Source organism: Scyliorhinus torazame, chromosome 18 (assembly GCF_047496885.1).
Source record: "Scyliorhinus torazame isolate Kashiwa2021f chromosome 18, sScyTor2.1, whole genome shotgun sequence".
NCBI lineage: Eukaryota > Metazoa > Chordata > Chondrichthyes > Carcharhiniformes > Scyliorhinidae > Scyliorhinus > Scyliorhinus torazame.
In genome coordinates this window covers 155,010,187-155,025,867 of record NC_092724.1, presented here as the reverse complement: position 1 = coordinate 155,025,867, position 15,681 = coordinate 155,010,187, and the positions used below count along the sequence as shown (strand labels likewise).

General features: G+C 62.9%; 1 protein-coding gene across 2 annotated transcripts in view; it reads right to left on the bottom strand.

Annotated features, from left to right (window-relative positions):
- The window catches only part of gcgra (glucagon receptor a), a 191,954-nt gene extending 176,745 nt beyond the window's left edge, over nucleotides 1-15,209 (bottom strand). For both annotated transcript variants that reach the window (XM_072483670.1, XM_072483671.1), the window contains exon 1: nucleotides 14,987-15,209. Coding sequence is in view for 1 of the 2 variants with exons in the window: in XM_072483671.1 (XP_072339772.1) it covers nucleotides 14,987-15,022 (36 nt within the window). In the remaining variant the exon portion in view is untranslated. The remainder of the gene's footprint in view (nucleotides 1-14,986) is intronic.
- Between the last annotated feature and the right edge of the window lie 472 nt (nucleotides 15,210-15,681).

The following is a 15,681-nucleotide window of genomic DNA, read 5'->3' as shown; positions in this document are numbered from 1 at the left end:
CACTGACTCTGACCCCTCTCACTGACCCTGACCCCCCCTCACTGACTCTGACCCCCCCCTCACTGAGTCTGACCCCCCCTCACTGAGTCTGACCCCCCTCACTGAGTCTGACCCCCCTCACTGAGTCTGACCCCCCCTCACTGAGTCTGACCCCCCCTCACTGACTCTGACCCCCCTCACTGACTCTGACCCCCCTCACTGACTCTGACCCCCCCTCACTGACTCTAACACCCCCCTCACTCCCCCTCACTGACTCAAACCCCCCTCACTGCCTCTGACCCCCCCTCACTGACTCTGACACCCCCTCACTGACTCTGACCCCCCCTCACTGAGTCTGACCCCCCCTCACTGACTCGGACCCCCCCTCACTGACTCGGACCCCCCCTCACTGACTCTAACCCCCCCTCACTGACTCTGACCCCCCCTCACTGTCTTTGACCCCCCCTCACTCCCCCTCACTTACTCTAACCCTCCCTCACTGACTCTGACCCTCCCTCACTGACTCTGACCCCCCTCACTGAGTCGGACCCCCCTCACTGAGTCGGACCCCCCTCACTGAGTCGGACCCCCCTCACTGAGTCGGACCCCCCCCCTCACTGACTCTGACCCCCCCCCTCACTGACTCTGACCCCCCTCACTGACCCTGACCCCCCCTCACTGTCTCTGACCCCCCTCACTGTCTCTGACCCCCCTCACTGACTCTGGCCCCCCGTCACTGACTCTGGCCCCCCTCACTGACTATGACACCCCCTCACTGACACTGACCCCCCTCACTGACACTGACCCCCCCCTCACTGACTCTGACCCCCCTTCACTGTCTCTGACCCCCCCCTCACTGACTCTGACCCCCATCACTGACTCTGACTCCCCCCTCACTGACTCTGACCCCCCTCACAGACTCTGACCCCCCCCTCACAGACTCTGACCCCCCCCTCACAGACTCTGACCCCCCCTCACAGACTCTGACCCCCCCTCACTGACTCTGACCCCCCCTCACTGACTCTGACCCCCCCTCACTGACTCTGACCCCCCCTCGCTGACTCTGACCCTCCTCACTGACTCTGACCCCCCTCACTGACTCTGACCCCCCCCTCACTGACACTGACCCACCCTCACTGACTCGGACCCCCCCTCACTGACTCGGACCCCCCCTCACTGACTCGGACCCCCCCTCACTGACTCTAACCCCCCCTCACTGACTCTGACCCCCCCTCACTGTCTTTGACCCCCCTCACTCCCCCTCACTTACTCTAACCCTCCCTCACTGACTCTGACCCTCCCTCACTGACTCTGACCCCCCTCACTGAGTCGGACCCCCCTCACTGAGTCGGACCCCCCTCACTGAGTCGGACCCCCCTCACTGAGTCGGACCCCCCCCCTCACTGACTCTGACCCCCCCCCCTCACTGACTCTGACCCCCCTCACTGACCCTGACCCCCCCTCACTGTCTCTGACCCCCCTCACTGTCTCTGACCCCCCTCACTGACTCTGGCCCCCCGTCACTGACTCTGACCCCCCTCACTGACTATGACACCCCCTCACTGACACTGACCCCCCTCACTGACACTGACCCCCCCTCACTGACTCTGACCCCCCTTCACTGTCTCTGACCCCCCCCTCACTGACTCTGACCCCCCCTCACTGACTCTGACTCCCCCCTCACTGACTCTGACCCCCCTCACAGACTCTGACCCCCCCCTCACAGACTCTGACCCCCCCTCACAGACTCTGACCCCCCCTCACTGACTCTGACCCCCCCTCACTGACTCTGACCCCCCCTCACTGACTCTGACCCTCCTCACTGACTCTGACCCCCCTCACTGACTCTGACCCCCCCTCACTGACACTGACCCACCCCTAACCGACTCTAACCCCCCCTCACTGTCTCTGACCCCCCTCACTGACTCTGACCCCCCCTCACTGACTCTGACCACCCTCACTGACTCTGACCCCCCCTCACTGACTCTAACACCCCCCTCACTCCCCCTCACTGACTCAAACCCCCCTCACTGACTATGAACCCCCCTCACTGACTCTGACACCCCCTCACTGACTCTGACCCCCCCTCACTGACTCTGACCCCCCCTCACTGACACTGACCCCCCCCTCACTGACACTGACCCCCCCTTCACTGTCTCTGACCCCCCTTCACTGTCTCTGACCCCCCCTCACTGTCTCTGACCCCCCCTCACTGACTCTTGACTGCCCCTCACTGACTCTGACCTCCCCTCACTGACTCTGACCTCCCCTCACTGACTCTGACCCCCCCTCACTGACTCTGACCCCCCCTCACTGACTCTGACCCCCCCTCACTGACTCTGACCCCCCCTCACTGACTCTTACCCCCCCTCACTGACTCTGACCCCCCCTCACTGACTCTGACCCCCCCCTCACTGACTCTGACCCCCCCTCACTGACTCTGACCCCCCCTCACTGACTCTGACCCTCCCTCACTGACTCTGATCCCCCCTCACTGACTCTGATCCCCCCTCACTGACTCAGACCCCCGCTCACTGACTCCGACCCCCCCTCACTGACTCCGACCCCCCCTCACTGACTCCGACCCCCCCTCACTGACTCCGACCCCCCCTCACTGACTCCGACCCCCCCTCACTGACTCTTACCCCCCCTCACTGACTCTGACCCTCCCTCACTGACTCTGACCCCCCCTCACTGACTCTGACCCCCCCTCACTGACTCTGACCCCCCCTCACTGACTCTGACCTCCGCTCACTGACCCCGACCCCCCCTCACTGACCCTGACCCCCCTCACTGACTCTGACCCCCCTCACTGACTCTGACCTCCCCTCACTGACCCCGACCCCCCCTCATTGACCCTGACCCCCCTCACTGACTCTGACCCCCCTCACTGACTCTGACCCCCCTCACTGACTCTGACCCCCCCTCACTGACTCTGACCCCCCCTCACTGACTCTGACCCCCCCTCACTGACTCTGACCCCCCCTCACTGACTCTGACCCCCCTCACTGACTCTGACCCCCCTCACTGACTCTGACCCCCCCTCACTGACTCTGACCCCCCCTCACTGACTCTGACCCCCCTCACTGACTCTGACCCCCCTCACTGACTCTGACCCCCCTCACTGACTCTGACCCCCCTCACTGACTCTGACCCCCCTCACCGACTCTAACCCCCCCCCTCACATAGTCTGACCCCCCCTCACTGAGTCGGACCCCCCTCACTGACTCTAACACCCCCCTCACTGACTCTAACACCCCCCTCACTCCCCCTCACTGACTCAAACCCCCCTCACTGACTATGACCCCCCTCACTGACTCTGACCCCCCCTCACTGACTCTGACCCCCCCTCACTGACTCTGACCCCCCCTCACTGACTCGAACACCCCCCTCACTGACTCTAACACCCCCCTCACTCCCCCTCACTGACTCAAACCCCCCTCACTGACTATGACCCCCCCTCACTGACTCTGACCCCCCCTCACTGACTCTGACCCCCCCTCACTGACTCTGACCCCCCCTCACTGACTCTAACCCCCCTCACTGACTCTGACCCCCCCTCACTGACTCTGACCCCCCCTCACTGACTCTAACCCCCCTCACTGACTCTGACCCCCCCTCACTGACACTGACCCCCCCTCACTGACTCTGACCCCCCCTCACTGACACTGACCCCCCCTCATTGACACTGACCCCCCCTCACTGACACTGACCCCCCATCACTGACACTGACCCCCCCTCACTGACTCTGACCCCCCCTCACTCCCTCAAACCCCCCTCACTGACTCTGACCCCCCCACCTGACTCTGACCCCCCCACCTGACTCTGACCCCCCCCTCACTGACACTGACCCCCCTCACTGAGTCTGACCCCCCCCTCACTGAGTCTGACCCCCCCCTCACTGAGTCTGTCCCCCCCCTCACTGAGTCTGAACCCCCCCTCACTGACTCTAACCCCCCTCACTGACTCTGACCCCCCTCACTGACTCTGACCCCTCTCACTGACCCTGACCCCCCCTCACTGACTCTGACCCCCCCCTCACTGAGTCTGACCCCCCCTCACTGAGTCTGATCCCCCTCACTGAGTCTGACCCCCCCTCACTGAGTCTGACCCCCCCTCACTGACTCTGACCCCCCTCACTGACTCTGACCCCCCTCACTGACTCTGACCCCCCCTCACTGACTCTAACACCCCCCTCACTCCCCCTCACTGACTCAAACCCCCCTCACTGCCTCTGACCCCCCCTCACTGACTCTGACACCCCCTCACTGACTCTGACCCCCCCTCACTGAGTCTGACCCCCCCTCACTGACTCGGACCCCCCCTCACTGACTCGGACCCCCCCTCACTGACTCTAACCCCCCCTCACTGACTCTGACCCCCCCTCACTGTCTTTGACCCCCCCTCACTCCCCCTCACTTACTCTAACCCTCCCTCACTGACTCTGACCCTCCCTCACTGACTCTGACCCCCCTCACTGAGTCGGACCCCCCTCACTGAGTCGGACCCCCCTCACTGAGTCGGACCCCCCTCACTGAGTCGGACCCCCCCCCTCACTGACTCTGACCCCCCCCCTCACTGACTCTGACCCCCCTCACTGACCCTGACCCCCCCTCACTGTCTCTGACCCCCCTCACTGTCTCTGACCCCCCTCACTGACTCTGGCCCCCCGTCACTGACTCTGGCCCCCCTCACTGACTATGACACCCCCTCACTGACACTGACCCCCCTCACTGACACTGACCCCCCCTCACTGACTCTGACCCCCCTTCACTGTCTCTGACCCCCCCCCTCACTGACTCTGACCCCCATCACTGACTCTGACTCCCCCCTCACTGACTCTGACCCCCCTCACAGACTCTGACCCCCCCCTCACAGACTCTGACCCCCCCTCACAGACTCTGACCCCCCCTCACAGACTCTGACCCCCCCTCACTGACTCTGACCCCCCCTCACTGACTCTGACCCCCCCTCACTGACTCTGACCCCCCCTCGCTGACTCTGACCCTCCTCACTGACTCTGACCCCCCTCACTGACTCTGACCCCCCCCTCACTGACACTGACCCACCCCTAACCGACTCTAACCCCCCCTCACTGTCTCTGACCCCCCTCACTGACTCTGACCCCCCCTCACTGACTCTGACCACCCTCACTGACTCTGACCCCCCCTCACTGACTCTAACACCCCCCTCACTCCCCCTCACTGACTCAAACCCCCCTCACTGACTATGACCCCCCCTCACTGACTCTGACACCCCCTCACTGACTCTGACCCCCCCTCACTGACTCTGACCCCCCCTCACTGACACTGACCCCCCCCTCACTGACACTGACCCCCCCTTCACTGTCTCTGACCCCCCTTCACTGTCTCTGACCCCCCCTCACTGTCTCTGACCCCCCCTCACTGACTCTTGACTGCCCCTCACTGACTCTGACCTCCCCTCACTGACTCTGACCTCCCCTCACTGACTCTGAACCCCCCTCACTGACTCTGACCCCCCCTCACTGACTCTTACCCCCCCTCACTGACTCTGACCCCCCCTCACTGACTCTGACCCCCCCCTCACTGACTCTGACCCCTCCTCACTGACTCTGACCCCCCCTCACTGACTCTGACCCTCCCTCATTGACTCTGATCCCCCCTCACTGACTCTGATCCCCCCTCACTGACTCAGACCCCCGCTCACTGACTCCGACTCCCCCTCACTGACTCCGACCCCCCCTCACTGACTCCGACCCCCCCTCACTGACTCCGACCCCCCCTCACTGACTCTGACCCCCCTCACTGACCCTGACCCCCCCTCACTGTCTCTGACCCCCCTCACTGTCTCTGACCCCCCTCACTGACTCTGGCCCCCCGTCACTGACTCTGACCCCCCTCACTGACTATGACACCCCCTCACTGACACTGACCCCCCTCACTGACACTGACCCCCCCTCACTGACTCTGACCCCCCTTCACTGTCTCTGACCCCCCCCCTCACTGACTCTGACCCCCCCTCACTGACTCTGACTCCCCCCTCACTGACTCTGACCCCCCTCACAGACTCTGACCCCCCCCTCACAGACTCTGACCCCCCCTCACAGACTCTGACCCCCCCTCACTGACTCTGACCCCCCCTCACTGACTCTGACCCCCCCTCACTGACTCTGACCCTCCTCACTGACTCTGACCCCCCTCACTGACTCTGACCCCCCCCTCACTGACACTGACCCACCCCTAACCGACTCTAACCCCCCCTCACTGTCTCTGACCCCCCTCACTGACTCTGACCCCCCCTCACTGACTCTGACCACCCTCACTGACTCTGACCCCCCCTCACTGACTCTGACCCCCCCTCACTGACTCTAACACCCCCCTCACTCCCCCTCACTGACTCAAACCCCCCTCACTGACTATGACCCCCCCTCACTGACTCTGACACCCCCTCACTGACTCTGACCCCCCCTCACTGACTCTGACCCCCCCTCACTGACACTGACCCCCCCCTCACTGACACTGACCCCCCCCTCACTGACACTGACCCCCCCTTCACTGTCTCTGACCCCCCTTCACTGTCTCTGACCCCCCCTCACTGTCTCTGACCCCCCCTCACTGACTCTTGACTGCCCCTCACTGACTCTGACCTCCCCTCACTGACTCTGACCTCCCCTCACTGACTCTGACCCCCCCTCACTGACTCTGACCCCCCCTCACTGACTCTGACCCCCCCTCACTGACTCTGACCCCCCCTCACTGACTCTTACCCCCCCTCACTGACTCTGACCCCCCCTCACTGACTCTGACCCCCCCCTCACTGACTCTGACCCCCCCTCACTGACTCTGACCCCCCCTCACTGACTCTGACCCTCCCTCACTGACTCTGATCCCCCCTCACTGACTCTGATCCCCCCTCACTGACTCAGACCCCCGCTCACTGACTCCGACCCCCCCTCACTGACTCCGACCCCCCCTCACTGACTCCGACCCCCCCTCACTGACTCCGACCCCCCCTCACTGACTCCGACCCCCCCTCACTGACTCTTACCCCCCCTCACTGACTCTGACCCTCCCTCACTGACTCTGACCCCCCCTCACTGACTCTGACCCCCCCTCACTGACTCTGACCTCCGCTCACTGACCCCGACCCCCCCTCACTGACCCTGACCCCCCTCACTGACTCTGACCCCCCTCACTGACTCTGACCTCCCCTCACTGACCCCGACCCCCCCTCATTGACCCTGACCCCCCTCACTGACTCTGACCCCCCTCACTGACTCTGACCCCCCTCACTGACTCTGACCCCCCCTCAGTGACTCTGACCCCCCCTCACTGACTCTGACCCCCCCTCACTGACTCTGACCCCCCTCACTGACTCTGACCCCCCTCACTGACTCTGACCCCCCCTCACTGACTCTGACCCCCCCTCACTGACTCTGACCCCCCCTCACTGACTCTGACCCCCCTCACTGACTCTGACCCCCCTCACTGACTCTGACCCCCCTCACTGACTCTGACCCCCCTCACTGACTCTGACCCCCCTCACTGACTCTGACCCCCCTCACCGACTCTAACCCCCCCCCTCACATAGTCTGACCCCCCCTCACTGAGTCGGACCCCCCTCACTGACTCTAACACCCCCCTCACTGACTCTAACACCCCCCTCACTCCCCCTCACTGACTCAAACCCCCCTCACTGACTATGACCCCCCTCACTGACTCTGACCCCCCCTCACTGACTCTGACCCCCCCTCACTGACTCTGACCCCCCCTCACTGACTCGAACACCCCCCTCACTGACTCTAACACCCCCCTCACTCCCCCTCACTGACTCAAACCCCCCTCACTGACTATGACCCCCCCTCACTGACTCTGAACCCCCCTCACTGACTCTGAACCCCCCTCACTGACTCTGACCCCCCCTCACTGACTCTAACCCCCCCTCACTGACTCTAACCCCCCCTCACTGACTCTGACCCCCCCTCACTGACTCTAACCCCCCTCACTGACTCTGACCCCCCCTCACTGACACTGACCCCCCCTCACTGACTCTGACCCCCCCTCACTGACACTGACCCCCCCTCACTGACACTGACCCCCCCCTCACTGACACTGACCCCCCCTCACTGACACTGACCCCCCCTCACTGACACTGACCCCCCCTCACTGACTCTGACCCCCCCTCACTCCCTCAAACCCCCCTCACTGACTCTGACCCCCCCACCTGACTCTGACCCCCCCACCTGACTCTGACCCCCCCCTCACTGACACTGACCCCCCTCACTGAGTCTGACCCCCCCCTCACTGAGTCTGACCCCCCCCTCACTGAGTCTGTCCCCCCCCTCACTGAGTCTGAACCCCCCCTCACTGACTCTAACCCCCCTCACTGACTCTGACCCCCCTCACTGACTCTGACCCCTCTCACTGACCCTGACCCCCCCTCACTGACTCTGACCCCCCCCTCACTGAGTCTGACCCCCCCTCACTGAGTCTGACCCCCCTCACTGAGTCTGACCCCCCCTCACTGAGTCTGACCCCCCCTCACTGAGTCTGACCCCCCCTCACTGACTCTGACCCCCCTCACTGACTCTGACCCCCCTCACTGACTCTGACCCCCCCTCACTGACTCTGACCCCCCCTCACTGACTCTGAGCCCCCCTCACTGACTCTGACCCCCCCTCACTGACTCTGACCCCCCCTCACTGACTCTGACCCCCCCTCACTGACTCTAACACCCCCCTCACTCCCCCTCACTGACTCAAACCCCCCTCACTGCCTCTGACCCCCCCTCACTGACTCTGACACCCCCTCACTGAGTCTGACCCCCCCTCACTGACTCGGACCCCCCCTCACTGACTCGGACCCCCCCTCACTGACTCGGACCCCCCCTCACTGACTCGGACCCCCCCTCACTGACTCTAACCCCCCCTCACTGACTCTGACCCCCCCTCACTGTCTTTGACCCCCCCTCACTCCCCCTCACTTACTCTAACCCTCCCTCACTGACTCTGACCCTCCCTCACTGACTCTGACCCCCCTCACTGAGTCGGACCCCCCTCACTGAGTCGGACCCCCCTCACTGAGTCGGACCCCCCTCACTGAGTCGGACCCCCCCCCTCACTGACTCTGACCCCCCCCCTCACTGGCTCTGACCCCCCTCACTGACCCTGACCCCCCCTCACTGTCTCTGACCCCCCTCACTGTCTCTGACCCCCCTCACTGACTCTGGCCCCCCGTCACTGACTCTGGCCCCCCTCACTGACTATGACACCCCCTCACTGACACTGACCCCCCTCACTGACACTGACCCCCCCTCACTGACTCTGACCCCCCTTCACTGTCTCTGACCCCCCCCCTCACTGACTCTGACCCCCATCACTGACTCTGACTCCCCCCTCACTGACTCTGACCCCCCTCACAGACTCTGACCCCCCCCTCACAGACTCTGACCCCCCCTCACAGACTCTGACCCCCCCTCACAGACTCTGACCCCCCCTCACTGACTCTGACCCCCCCTCACTGACTCTGACCCCCCCTCACTGACTCTGACCCCCCCTCACTGACTCTGACCCCCCCTCACTGACTCTGACCCTCCTCACTGACTCTGACCCCCCTCACTGACTCTGACCCCCCCCTCACTGACACTGACCCACCCCTAACCGACTCTAACCCCCCCTCACTGTCTCTGACCCCCCTCACTGACTCTGACCCCCCCTCACTGACTCTGACCACCCTCACTGACTCTGACCCCCCCTCACTGACTCTAACACCCCCCTCACTCCCCCTCACTGACTCAAACCCCCCTCACTGACTATGACCCCCCCTCACTGACTCTGACACCCCCTCACTGACTCTGACCCCCCCTCACTGACACTGACCCCCCCCTCACTGACACTGACCCCCCTTCACTGTCTCTGACCCCCCTTCACTGTCTCTGACCCCCCCTCACTGTCTCTGACCCCCCCTCACTGACTCTTGACTGCCCCTCACTGACTCTGACCTCCCCTCACTGACTCTGACCTCCCCTCACTGACTCTGACCCCCCCTCACTGACTCTGACCCCCCCTCACTGACTCTTACCCCCCCTCACTGACTCTGACCCCCCCTCACTGACTCTGACCCCCCCCTCACTGACTCTGACCCCTCCTCACTGACTCTGACCCCCCCTCACTGACTCTGACCCTCCCTCATTGACTCTGATCCCCCCTCACTGACTCTGATCCCCCCTCACTGACTCAGACCCCCGCTCACTGACTCCGACTCCCCCTCACTGACTCCGACCCCCCCTCACTGACTCCGACCCCCCCTCACTGACTCCGACCCCCCCTCACTGACTCCGACCCCCCCTCACTGACTCTTACCCCCCCTCACTGACTCTGACCCTCCCTCACTGACTCTCACCCCCCCTCACTGACTCTGACCCCCCCTCACTGACTCTGACCCCCCCTCACTGACTCTGACCTCCGCTCACTGACCCCGACCCCCCCTCACTGACCCTGACCCCCCTCACTGACTCTGACCCCCCTCACTGACTCTGACCTCCCCTCACTGACCCCGACCCCCCCTCATTGACCCTGACCCCCCCTCATTGACCCTGACCCCCCTCACTGACTCTGACCCCCCTCACTGACTCTGACCCCCCTCACTGACTCTGACCCCCCCTCACTGACTCTGACCCCCCTCACTGACTCTGACCCCCCTCACTGACTCTGACCCCCCTCACTGACTCTGACCCCCCTCACTGACTCTGACCCCCCCTCACTGACTCTGACCCCCCCTCACTGACTCTGACCCCCCCTCACTGACTCTGACCCCCCCTCACTGACTCTGACCCCCCCTCACTGACTCTGACCCCCCTCACTGACTCTGACCCCCCTCACTGACTCTGACCCCCCTCACTGACTCTGACCCCCCTCACTGACTCTGACCCCCCCTCACTGACTCTGACCCCCCTCACTGACTCTGACCCCCCTCACTGACTCTGACCCCCCTCACCGACTCTAACCCCCCCCCTCACATAGTCTGACCCCCCCTCACTGAGTCGGACCCCCCTCACTGACTCTAACACCCCCCTCACTGACTCTAACACCCCCCTCACTGACTCTAACACCCCCCTCACTCCCCCTCACTGACTCAAACCCCCCTCACTGACTATGACCCCCCTCACTGACTCTGACCCCCCCTCACTGACTCTGACCCCCCCTCACTGACTCTGACCCCCCCCTCACTGACTCTAACACCCCCCTCACTGACTCTAACACCCCCCTCACACCCCCTCACTGACTCAAACCCCCCTCACTGACTATGACCCCCCCTCACTGACTCTGACCCCCCCTCACTGACTCTGACCCCCCCTCACTGACTCTGACCCCCCCTCACTGACTCTGACCCCCTCACTGACTCTGACCCCCCTCACTGACTCTAACACCCCCCTCACTCCCCCTCACTGACTCAAACCCCCCTCACTGACTATGACCCCCCCTCACTGACTCTGACCCCCCCTCACTCCCCCTCACTGACTCAAACCCCCCTCACTGACTATGACCCCCCCTCACTGACTCTGACCCCCCCTCACTGACTCTGACCCCCCTCACTGACATTGACCCCCCTTCACTGTCTCTGACCCCCCTTCACTGTCTCTGACCCCCCCCTCACTGTCTCTGACCCCCCCTCACTGACTCTGACTCCCCCCTCACTGACTCTGACTCCCCCCTCACTGACTCTGACCCCCCCCTCACTGACTCTGACCCCCCCTCACTGACTCTGACCCCCCCTCACTGACTCTGACCCCCCCTCACTGACTCTGACCCCTCTCACTGACTCTGACCCCCCCTCACTGACTCTGACCCCCCCTCACTGACTCTGACCCCCCTCACTGACTCTGACCCCCCCTCACTGACACTGACCCACCCCTCACCGACTCTAACCCCCCCCCTCACATAGTCTGACCCCCCTCACTGAGTCGGACCCCCCTCACTGAGTCGGACCCCCCCACTGAGTCTGACCCCCCCCCACTGAGTCTGACCCCCCCCTCACTGAGTCTGACCCCCCCCTCACTGAGTCTGACCCCCCCCTCACTGAGTCTGACCCCCCCTCACTGAGTCTGACCCCCCCTCACTGAGTCTGACCCCCCCACTCACTGACTCTAACCCCCCTCACTGACTCTGACCCCCCCCTCACTGACCCTGACCGCCCCTCACTGACCCTGACCCCCCTCACTGTCTCTGACCCCCCCTCACTGACTCTAACACCCCCCTCACTGACTCCAACCCCCCCGTCACTGACTCCAACCCCCCCCTCACAGACTCTAACCCCCCCCCTCACTGACTCTAACCCCCCTCACTGACTCTGATCGCCCCCTCACTGACTCTAACCCCCCCCCCTCACTGACTCTAACCCCCCTCACTGACTCTAACCCCCCTCACTGACTCTGACCCCCCCTCACTGACTCTGACCCCCCCTCACTGACTCTGACCCCCCCCTCACTGACTCTAACCCCCCCTCACTGACTCTAACCCCCCCTCACTGACTCTAACCCCTCCTCACTGACTCTAACCCCCCTCACTGACTCTAACCCCCCTCACTGACTCTAACCCCCCTCACTGACTCTAACCCCCCTCACTGACTCTGACCCCCCTCACTGACTCTGACCCCCCCTCACTGACTCTGACCCCCCTCACTGACTCTGACCCCCCTCACTGACTCTGACCCCCCTCACTGACTCTGACCCCCCTCACTGACTCTGACCCCCCTCACCGACTCTAACCCCCCCCCCCCTCACATAGTCTGACCCCCCCTCACTGAGTCGGACCCCCCTCACTGACTCTAACACCCCCCTCACTGACTCTAACACCCCCCTCACTCCCCCTCACTGACTCAAACCCCCCTCACTGACTATGACCCCCCTCACTGACTCTGACCCCCCCTCACTGACTCTGACCCCCCCTCACTGACTCTGACCCCCCTCACTGACTCTAACACCCCCCTCACTGACTCTAACACCCCCCTCACTCCCCCTCACTGACTCAAACCCCCCTCACTGACTATGACCCCCCCTCACTGACTCTGACCCCCCCTCACTGACTCTGACCCCCCCTCACTGACTCTGACCCCCCCTCACTGACTCTGACCCCCCTCACTGACTCTGACCCCCCTCACTGACTCTAACACCCCCCTCACTCCCCCTCACTGACTCAAACCCCCCTCACTGACTATGACCCCCCCTCACTGACTCTGACCCCCCCTCACTCCCCCTCACTGACTCAAACCCCCCTCACTGACTATGACCCCCCCTCACTGACTCTGACCCCCCCTCACTGACTCTGACCCCCCTCACTGACACTGACCCCCCTTCACTGTCTCTGACCCCCCTTCACTGTCTCTGACCCCCCCTCACTCTCTCTGACCCCCCCTCACTGACTCTGACTCCCCCCTCACTGACTCTGACTCCCCCCTCACTGACTCTGACCCCCCCCTCACTGACTCTGACCCCCCCCTCACTGACTCTGACCCCCCCCCCTCACTGACTCTGACCCCCCCTCACTGACTCTGACCCCCCTCACTGACTCTGACCCCCCCTCACTGACACTGACCCACCCCTCACCGACTCTAACCCCCCCCCTCACATAGTCTGACCCCCCTCACTGAGTCGGACCCCCCCTCACTGAGTCGGACCCCCCCTCACTGAGTCTGACCCCCCCCCACTGAGTCTGACCCCCCCCTCACTGAGTCTGACCCCCCCCTCACTGAGTCTGACCCCCCCCTCACTGAGTCTGACCCCCCCTCACTGAGTCTGACCCCCCCTCACTGAGTCTGACCCCCCCACTCACTGACTCTAACCCCCCCTCACTGACTCTGACCCCCCCCTCACTGACCCTGACCGCCCCTCACTGACCCTGACCCCCCTCACTGTCTCTGACCCCCCCTCACTGACTCTAACACCCCCCCTCACTGACTCCAACCCCCCCGTCACTGACTCCAACCCCCCCCTCACTGACTCTAACCCCCCCCCTCACTGACTCTAACCCCCCTCACTGACTCTGATCGCCCCCTCACTGACTCTAACCCCCCCCCTCACTGACTCTAACCCCCCTCACTGACTCTGACCCCCCCTCACTGACTCTGACCCCCCCTCACTGACTCTGACCCCCCCCTCACTGACTCTAACCCCCCCCTCACTGACTCTAACCCCCCCTCACTGACTCTAACCCCCCCTCACTGACTCTAACCCCCCTCACTGACTCTAACCCCCCTCACTGACTCTAACCCCCCTCACTGACTCTAACCCCCCTCACTGACTCTGACCCCCCTCACTGACTCTGACCCCCCTCACTGACTCTGACCCCCCCTCACTGACTCTAACCCCCCCTCACTGACTCTAACCCCCCCCTCACTGACTCTAACCCCCCCCCCCTCACTGACTCTGATCCCCCCCCACTGACTCTAACCCCCCCCTCACTGACTCTAACCCCCCCCTCACTGACTCTAACCCCCCCCTCACTGACTCTAACCCCCCCCCCCCTCACTGACTCTAACCCAATCCAACACAGACTCTGACCTCCATGAAATGTTATCCTGGGAATGGGCGATGTGGGAAGGAGCAGAGCCTGTGTGTGTGTGAGTGTGTGTGTGACTGTATGTGAGTGAGTGAGTGTGTTAGTGTGAGTGTGTAAGAGCGTGTGTAAGTGAGTGTGTAAGGGTGAGTGTGTGAGGGTGAGTGTGTGAGGGTGAGTGTGTGAGAGTGAGAGTGTGTGTGTGTGAGAGAGTGTGTGTGTGAGAGAGTGTGTAAGTGTGAGTGAGAGTGTGTGTGTGAGTGAGAGTGTGTGTGTCACGGGGGGGAGCTTTCAACCTGACCCGCTCTGGGTGAAGCTGCTTCTGGAGACACAGCCCAGCACACCAGGGGAGTCCGGGCGCCTGTAGCCCCGGGTCTGACTGCCCCCAAAACTCAGAAGCGCCAGGATAACAGCATGACTGACAACACACAGATACAGCCACATACAGAGTGCAAGTTCAAACAGGTGACCTACCGTGCAGGTGTACTCTGGAGAGACCCTCCGTAACATCCTGGGAATATCTCCAAACCTTTCCCAATAATCCCAAAGTCTGCCTTCAATGCAAAGAAGTGGCAAAAAAAAAACTTTTGCCCAGGAATCGCGCGGTGGAAGCCGCAGCTGAAACGTCTTTATAGAATTCCTTCCCCCTTTGAATCTGTGTGTGTGTCTCTCTCTCTGGGGTTTGATGTGACAGTGAACACTCCACCAGCACTCAGCGGGGAGGAGGAACCGCATGCGCAGCAAGACAGCCACCCCCACCTCCAACACACAATCACAGGGTCAGACCATTCGGCCCACCCTGTCCGTGCTACCTGCTGGAAAGAGCTGGCCAATTAGCCCCCCTGCCCTGCTGACCCCCCCCCCTTTCAATTTCAAGCATTTATCCAATTTCCTGCTGAAAGCTATTACTTAATCTTATTTCACATCATCACCATTAATAAAACAAGGTTTCTCCTTATGTCACCAGCTGCCTTCATCTATCCTCCTGTTACTGAGCCCCCGCCACGAGAAGCAGGTCCTCCTTATTTCTCCTGGCAAAATCCTTCATGGTTTTGGACACCGATTTCTCCCCGACCCCCCCCCCCCGCCCCTGGACTCTCCATGCAGCCGGAATTTCACCCCCTCTCCTGGGTTCACCTCCTCTCTCCCCTCCCTCGCACCTCCACCGT